The following is an 8,683-nucleotide window of genomic DNA, read 5'->3' as shown; positions in this document are numbered from 1 at the left end:
AATCCACATAGTCAGGACACTACCAGGATCTATCTGACTTAGAACATGGCCATCTTTCCGAAGCAAAATGCACTTTTTTAGTCATTAGAAACATGCAGTTTGTTTTCCTAGCAAGCGAACAGACCAAGAAAAGCTCCTTGAACAGACAGGCTATATTCTTCTCCTATTTCCCATCCATGACCCTGGTGATGGCGCCTCACACCTTTCCTCATGAGGCTTGTGTGAAATTCATGTCTGGTTTTACAACACTTTTTTGCACCACAATGCCATTGTTCTGTGGGTGTATGTCAGATCAATCCCAGTTCCCAACCTGACCTCAAATGAGCAGGACGTGGCATGTCTTGGAGGCCCATTTTCTCGAGTATGTTCAGGGAGGCCCATTTTCTCGAGTATGTTCAGGGAGGCCCATTTTCTCGAGTATGTTCACGGGTTTTCACAGTATGTTCAGGCGAGTTCCGTACACAACCCGACATGTCTGAGTTCCAGCTCGAGCTGGTGTAAAACGTTTTGCTGCAGCCTATTGGCATCTCTGTCGAACTGTTTTGATCCTGACCAGCTCCTGCCAGACAGACCGGCCAATGTCGCTGCCTCCTCCCCCATTTCATTCGCCCTGCTGGAGTAACCGTTCTGACGAGCTGTCCTGTTCCCGGTTTGACCCGTTCCTGGTAGACCACATCATGCATTATCTTCCTGCATTTTTAGTTTGTTTCTCGTTTATGGAAGTATTGATCGTTTTGATCAATTTAACTTGCATGTTTTTATGTAGCATCTCTACTAGTTTTTCTTTACTATCTTGGAGCCTGTTCCCTAGCTTGATGTAACCAAGGAGGTTATATTTTTCATGTCTTTGACAGTTTGATGTAACGCTGTTTGTACATTTTCTTGTTACAAGAAACTCTTTATTATTGTCTTGTTCGTTTTCTGACTTTCTTTCATGATCGTAAGAATTTCCTTTGTTTATGTTATGAATAAAGATGTTCAGTAACATAGGTTGATTTGCTGTTTCCCTTTTTGTTAATTCTTTAATTGCTTTTATTTGCATGAGAAAGGTGGGCGTCTCCAACTTAGTCAATTTATTCGTTGGTTGGTACACCCCTACCCCAAGGGAGACCATTCAGTTGAATGGTGGGCGTCTCCAACTTAGTCAATTTATTCGTTACTTAGTACACCCCTACCCCTAGGGACACCATACTATGTGGATATAGTCACAAGAAATACTCGCTCCTGATTGGCTGAGGAAAGATGGCCATGTTCTAACAACAGTTAGGTGTAGGGACCAGTACATTATACGGGTGCAAGGCATTTTTTTCTTCTTGGACCAATCCGAAAAAAAAGCAGACCTGGAAAAAAATCAGAGGAACAGGTTTCGCCAATTACAAAATGGCCACACTATGTCGGCAGGCATTTGGGGTCTTACCGGCGGCCAAGAAAACAACAAGAGGAAGTTAGCCTTTATTACTTGGAGATGGGATTTTCAAATGCCAGTGGGAGTCCAATAATCCACCAAACAGATTCCTTTGTAGCAAAACTGACCAATTACCATTGTTTTGAGTATTGCCAGTTCTCAAGTTTCCACAGACAGTCAGGTCCAGGTTCAGATCCGGACCTGAAAATGATCCTCTGGACCTGAACGGGACCTGAATTTTCTGTACTGGTACCTCCCCCTACCAACAGTAGATTTTGTTCTTTCTGTCCTTTCACATCTTATTCTTTGACTTTAGATTTATTTTGGCATTCTAATTAGTTATCTGTTTTCTGATACTTTTTGTTCAATCTACAGAATATTTGTGCTCATTTTACAGCTGCTTTGCACAAGTTATTGTGTGGTCGAAAACTTTTTTTTTTTTTTTGGAAACGGCCGAAAATTGGTGCGAGCGCGGATGTCATCCATATAATCAAATCAACATGGCCTTACATTGAATTAATGCAGAATCTACTGTGTTGCATTTTTATTTAGATTTACATGTATCTGAATGGGGTTGGTGGAAACGTCTGCCCGGTCGGTCGGCGGAAACCCCTGCTCGGTCCGGTCCGGAGGTTGGTTTGGGGGGTTTCGAGTATTGCATACAGAGAGTAAGGTATCTAGTGCAGCTGCGTCTCCTTGCAGCAGAAAGCATTGTAATCTCAATATTAAACATACACTTATCGTAGAATAAACGTATACAAAACCGTGTCGAAATTTTGGACGGGGTTTTGGTTGGAAAATGGCTGGTACTGTGTGGTAGTGTTCTGTATCTAAATTATGAGGAGGGTAATCGAGTACATGCTGTAAATCCGATCGTAATTACGGCCGTATTTACGGGGCGCTATCACGTGGAGAGCGGTCAGTAATATTAAGAATATTCATCTTTTGAATACCGTGTAGACGGAATATAAATGAGAACATAATTAATCATAAATCAAAGTTTCAAACAGCCTGAAACTGCAATTCTTTGATTGGTCGCGATACTATTTTCACACATGTCGGAAATGAAGAAATCCGCAGATAATAAAGATTTAACCATGGATTTAACAAATGTGTTCGTGGCCAAAGCACTAAAAGTCAGCAGAATCCCATCCAGTCTCGATATCTCAGATCGACAGAGCGGCAAGAGCCCAAATAACACCGCGATAAACAACGTGGCCATAATCAGCTCGAGAAAATTTTTAAATTAGCAATTAATCTTCAACACAAATGACTCATACTCTGATCGATGCCCACTTCTTATTTGTCTAAAGCTTTTCCGAAGAGCAAGTAATGATAAAGTTTACTACTGTCCCCTATTAGAAGCGCCTCACACATATCCACGTCTACACACGCTGCGTATTTCGGGGTCAACGACCTACTGTGCGCCGCATGGAATGCCGAAAACCTCCGATGAATTACACAATCTAACCTACAGTTTTCTTATTTCAGAGTATATAAATATAAAACTAGTGTTGGGGATAACATTTTCGCAAAAAAAATAAAAAATCAAGGCGCTAATCAGTTCTTACGGTGAGGACACGCGGCTTATTATTGACCTTATAAGTGTTAATGAGCTGGCATTCACCGAAATCTGGTGTTTACCGTAAACGTGTATAAGATCGAAATTACGCCGTTATTACGGTAATTACGTTAATGTTTCCGATATTAGTGCTACTGTTCAATGTAGGGTCAGCCTACACGAGAAATGCACCTAGATTACTGTTACGACAGCAAGCCATGTTGTTTACATTTGGTACACTCGAAACCCCCCAAACCAACCTCCGGACCGGACTGGGCAGCGTTTTCCGTCGACCGACCGGGCAGCCGTTTCCGCCAAGCCATCTGAATGTTCTTCTATAATTGATGTATCCCTACCAAGCTGTGTTTCATAACTGATTTCTAACTAAGGTACAGTTTTCTGTTGTTATTGATGTTTATGAGTTATGTTGTTGTTCCAGCTGACTTGTTACACAACCTGAGTTCCCTGCTGGACCTGTTACTGGATGTGGATGAGGAGTTGCTGGTTGCGTGGGCTGCACCTGACTTTGTACAGGGGTTACATGAGGCCATCAAACAGACAGGGTGGGCAGTTACATTGTATCCACTGTTGTTGTAGTGTATTTTGTAGCAACACACTGATGACTAGTATGGGTTAGGAGCAAATATTACATGTAGTAACAAATGTCTTTTTAGTTTCTACCCTAAGAGTTACCTTTTTTTTCTAATCCTAGAATAGATCTTTGATAGGCCTGTTTTATGTGTATCTACAATTGCTGCTACAGTCAGACCTGTACTTAAAGACCACCTGGTCAATGTGACCAATTTTGGGGGCTTCCTTAGATTTTTCTTCCCATTGACACAAGCATACAAATTCTATCTATAGTGTCCACAGAGCCAAGATTTTATCGGCCCTCTGAGTTGTCTTCTCAGGCAGTTTTGATTGCACCTTGTTATATAGATCAAGGTGCTTAACCTGGAAATGTGTGGTACAATCTACCAGAAAAATATAGAGCTCACAGCACTGTTTAGGGACCGTACGATATTTATTGGGGGGGGAGGGCTGGTGCATTGGAAGTCGGATCAAAAAATTTTTTGATGGCCCTCCCCCCCATCTCAAAAAAATTTAACGTGACCCTCCCCCTCCACCTAAAAAAAATCAACATGGCCCTCCCCCCCGACAGGCATAATTAAACGGGTAGAAAAACAACCGATAAAATAATCTTAATATAGACGTCAGGGCACAAGGGCGCCAGTGTTCTCGCCAGGATTTTTTCACAGCGTCGGGGCAGGGGTCCGGGGGAATGCTCCCCCGGGAAAATTTGGATTTTCAAACCCTCTAAAACAGAATTTCCTGCAATTTGAGAGGAAAATTATGCCCTTGAGATTGGATGCCGGTTGCCTTTTTTACTCCCGTTTTTCAGTAATCGACGTCCGCCCTCTCCCAAAAAATACGTTATAACTATAAGCACGGGGAATCAGCCGCCCGTGATCTGACCCGGTATTATTTGTCCAGTCATGTCTATATGAAAATTTTGGGTTTGTGATGCTTCCAAACAGGGCTCTAGCCAGTGAGTTCGTCAGCCCATGGAAAAGTCCTGCCAATTTTTTTCCGGCATTGAATAAAGAATGCCTACCTCGTGCGATCGATGTTGCGCCCTCCCGCATCAAATGCCTAGTAGTTTTTCCAGAGGATAGAATAATGGCGCCATCACACCTTGTGTTTTTTTTTCCTATTTTGCCCGATGATTTTACTCAAATTTATCGAATTGGTCGGGTTTTACAAGGCCGTGCCGTCATTTTCCAGGAGTGTGCGTTTGTTTCGTGTGACCTCAGGTAACCCTGTTTTTGGCGTGAAATCGTTGGCTCACCGCTGGATTTCTTTTTACATAGAGTAGAGAACGTTATACATCATACGAAGGAGGGCGATCTGCTGCGTCTTTGGCAGTGATCAGTGCCGGTGTAGCCTTGAAGGAGTAGCCAGAAAAGACGTCCCAACGTGCTGGGCGCTGCGATCGACAGTCCGTCTGGGGAGGGGGGCGTGCCGCGCTATGTGCTACAGACGCCAATGCCAGTGCACAGCCGACTCGATCGACGCTTGACAACAATATTGCGGCCCCTTTTCTGCCGCAAATTTTGTCCTTTTGAAACAAAAGAAATGTCGTAAATAAAAAATAAAGTGTATAGTTTTGGATTCTTCACATATTTACCGCGCACCGCTTTTGTAACTTAAATGATTAAATATTTGGGGATGCTCAGCCGAGCCGAGTGCGTCTTTCCAGAAAATGACGGGAACACTGGTCCAGGGCAGCGCCACTTTGGGGGACCTAGGGGGGCCCCCGGAAGCTCTTGCATTTTAGGCTATTCAGAAGGCTTATTCTATCAGTTTTAGGGCCATGTCAAGATATCAAAACAAAAAATAGTATAAACAATTCTTTCCAAAAAATTAACATGGCCCTCCCTCTATCTCAAAAAAAATTAACATGGCCCTCCCCCCACCTAAAAAAAATTAACATGGCCCTCCCCCCCTAACGCACCAGCCCTCCCCCCCTGATAAATATCGTACAGTCCCTTAATATGTTGAAGTGTCTTGTTCACAATTTCTCTGTTGCAGTGAAGAGAAGGAGCTGACTGTAGATTCATACCTACACTGTCTACAACTGCTGTCAACTACAGAAAACGGAGTGCAGGCTTTAGGTGGGTAAAGTTGAAGTAAAACCAGCTGGTAAATGAGGACATCTAGCAAAATATAATGAAACTGCAGCTAGGTTTCTTTACATCAATCACTGCTTTGAAATCATCAGCTTTTACATTGGATATAAAACAACTGGATATCTTAAAAGAGAAATTCCATAAAATGTGTACCAAAAATGATTTTATCAGGTTGGAAGAACACAGAAAGGATATTAGACTTTTCTTTTACACAAACAGTTAGGTCTCTCCTTCATAAGTTTCATTACCTATCAGACATCTTCCTCAAAACTTCCAACTGAAGTGCTGCTTCTAACCGCTATATGTAGCTGCAATAATAGTAGCTATATTGACAGACTTAGCCACATTTGGGATTGTTCTTGTCGCAAAAGCATCACGTACATCGGCGACATATAGCAGAGAGAAGCAGCACTCCAGTTTGTTTTGTTTGTTTGTGCCTTTCAACTCGATAGATACTCCATCGGCCTTCAAGGCCGCTTTTCGTGGAGGTCGAGCTTACATGGTGCAAATGAAAACTCCAATATCCCATAGATATAATGATATTATATCATGTATCACACTAAAAGAATCCTATTTGGATTGCTTGTTTCTGTCCAGTGGAGTGTACAGGTGTGCTGTTCCCCCAGCTGACCGCCCACGTGGCCCGGGTGTGTAGTGAAGATGTCATCGCAGTGGGAGGGAGGGAGAGGAGTCTGGCCTCAGCCATGTCTGTTCTCAATGTTCTCTTCTCTTCAGCTGGGGAGGAGGGACTAGTTCTCCTGGAGAAAAGTGAGTTTGTACTTTCCTAAAGTTCCATAAGTTTTGTTGCAGCTATTTTCCTGGTGATGAACATACATACTTACATGAAATTACATGTATGTACTTGTGTTTAATTTGAGGGGGCAATGTGCTTTTCCTTACACATTTGAAACTTCTAACTCCTTCACCAGATGAGCAGATCCTGGGTCTTCTTTCAGTGCATTTAGACATATTTCAAATGCCTTATCTCCCCTTGTCTTCAAAATGTTCAAAAACTCCTCAACCTTTTCCATCTTGCTAGTATGGCTGTCAATCCTTTCTTTCATCTCAGTTGTGATGATATTGGCCTCTTCAAGGGCAGGTAACACTATGCCAAGTTGCAAGTCCTTCTTTAGCTGTTGTGAAGCTAGTTTCTTCCTGTGTTCATATGTCATTGCTTTATCTGTAGGGTTGTCAGGCCCTGTTTCAGAAGAGGTACCCGTGGTTACAATAGCGCTTGTAGAAGCTCTGCGATTGAGAGTTCCTGTACGAGTGTCCAGGCAGACGATTCTAGGGTTTGCACTGCCTGCCTCCAGAGCAATCAGGCCTTGAGCATGTGATTCCAAGCAATAAAGCCTTTGTTGGACATTTTCACTGTCAAACTGCTGCTCTCTTTGAGTAGTCTCAACTGTCTGCTTCAAGACTTTCATCTCCTTCTGCATGTCAGTTACCTTTTCTCTCAGCTCTTCCTTTTCTTGTTGCTGAGACAGCAAATCTGCCTTTAGTGATGCATTCTCTTGCCGTAAGTTGGTTACGTCAGCCTCGAGTGAAACCACTCTTCTGAGGCACTCCTCCATCAGACCTTCTGACCTGTACATTTTTGCCAGACTAGTTGGAGGCCTTGCTCTTTTGTTAGTTTGTGCATCCTCTACAATGTCCTTTACTTGCTTCATCTTGATTTTTTCATCCGTGCCCTTACCTCCATGTGTGTTGTCTGAACTTTTAGTTTCCTCCGGTGGACCTGTTAATTTTCTGAGGAATTTGTATCTATAACTTTCGGACAGCATTTTTGCACCTGCAAAAGATCACCAGTTTGGGTAAAATTCAATGTTGTCTTCAATGTTTGGGAACATGCTGGCCCTTGTTGGTGTCTATGATTGTTGATATAAGGGCTTGTTTGAGCCACTATATGTTTACTTTAACATTTAATCACAAATTAAAGGTTTACAATTTGTCAAAATACTCATGTTATTTAAAAAATTTACCAAAATGTCCTGTGTCATGTTTACTTAAACTCTAGAGTGCTGGTGTACACATGTGCCTTGATACATGTATTTTTCTGTACATGTCAGATGTATTTTTCCCCTTTTTGTAATCAATTTGTATAGAATAGCTTGCTTTCCCGGTCAAAAATCTGCAGAAGACCAATTCCTACATAACATAACATTTTCTTACTCAGAATAGATAGAAGGAAGTACCTTGCACTTGCCTGTCTCTCTTGACTCCTACAACCCTCACTTTGATTTGAAAACTGGCAGATAAGGAAGTTAGAGGAACTGTATGTTCACCTTGTTAGCATCAGCTGATTTTATACCCTACAATGTAGTTGAACTTTAACCAGACTCAAAGTACAATTCAAAGTTCAACAAGTCACAGAAATAGCAATAGCTGCTCTAACGTTAGCCAATGTACTTTGGAATACTTTGATGGATTCTGACATTTTATGGTTTCATAAAAAAATTTCCAAAATACTCATAATAGTGCTCAGCAAGCATAGCATTGGAAATCAGAAGTATAGGCATGATAAAACTACACTACAGGTGATTAATATAGTTATGACAACGTTGGAAGCCTTAAAGAAGATTGCTACTCTTTGAGGAGAATTACTGTAGTACCATTACTTAATGTTATATTATAAGTACATGTATATACTTTATGTTGAAGTATATCTATTTGCACCTTATGTATATATATGTATGATATAGTACATGTGTATATGTATGTACAGTACATCTGGAAGACTTTTACTTAAGCTAATAACTTGCAATTACTGTCATGTGTCTGATGATTTTTCTTCTCATCATCTTTCCTGTTTTCAGACTCCAGTTGTGTTGAGTGTGTGATGCAGCTGTTTGAAGTCATACAGGAGGACCGCAGGACAAGCATGACTCTTGCTGCAGCGGGATCAAGTCACAAATCAACTCCGGTTTCAACGCCACGTTCTTCCAGGCACAGAACTGAAGACAAAACTGAGGCTGATGTGAACGGAACAGGCAGCAGAACTTGTGCAGAGGGCAGCCCTTGGACAGA

General features: G+C 41.9%; 1 protein-coding gene across 1 annotated transcript in view; it reads left to right on the top strand.

The window, feature by feature from the left end:
• The window catches only part of LOC118413578 (protein SAAL1-like), a 10,633-nt gene extending 4,189 nt beyond the window's left edge, over positions 1–6,444 (top strand). Inside the window, exons 7-9 of the mRNA XM_035817105.1 lie at positions 3,406–3,529; positions 5,559–5,641; positions 6,254–6,444. Coding sequence (XP_035672998.1) covers positions 3,406–3,529; positions 5,559–5,641; positions 6,254–6,444 — 398 coding nt within the window. The remainder of the gene's footprint in view (positions 1–3,405; positions 3,530–5,558; positions 5,642–6,253) is intronic.
• The last annotated feature ends 2,239 nt before the right edge of the window (positions 6,445–8,683 follow it).

This window comes from Branchiostoma floridae, chromosome 4 (assembly GCF_000003815.2).
Source record: "Branchiostoma floridae strain S238N-H82 chromosome 4, Bfl_VNyyK, whole genome shotgun sequence".
NCBI lineage: Eukaryota > Metazoa > Chordata > Leptocardii > Amphioxiformes > Branchiostomatidae > Branchiostoma > Branchiostoma floridae.
Note: the sequence above shows the minus strand (reverse complement) of the source record. Positions and strands in the feature narration are given on the sequence as shown.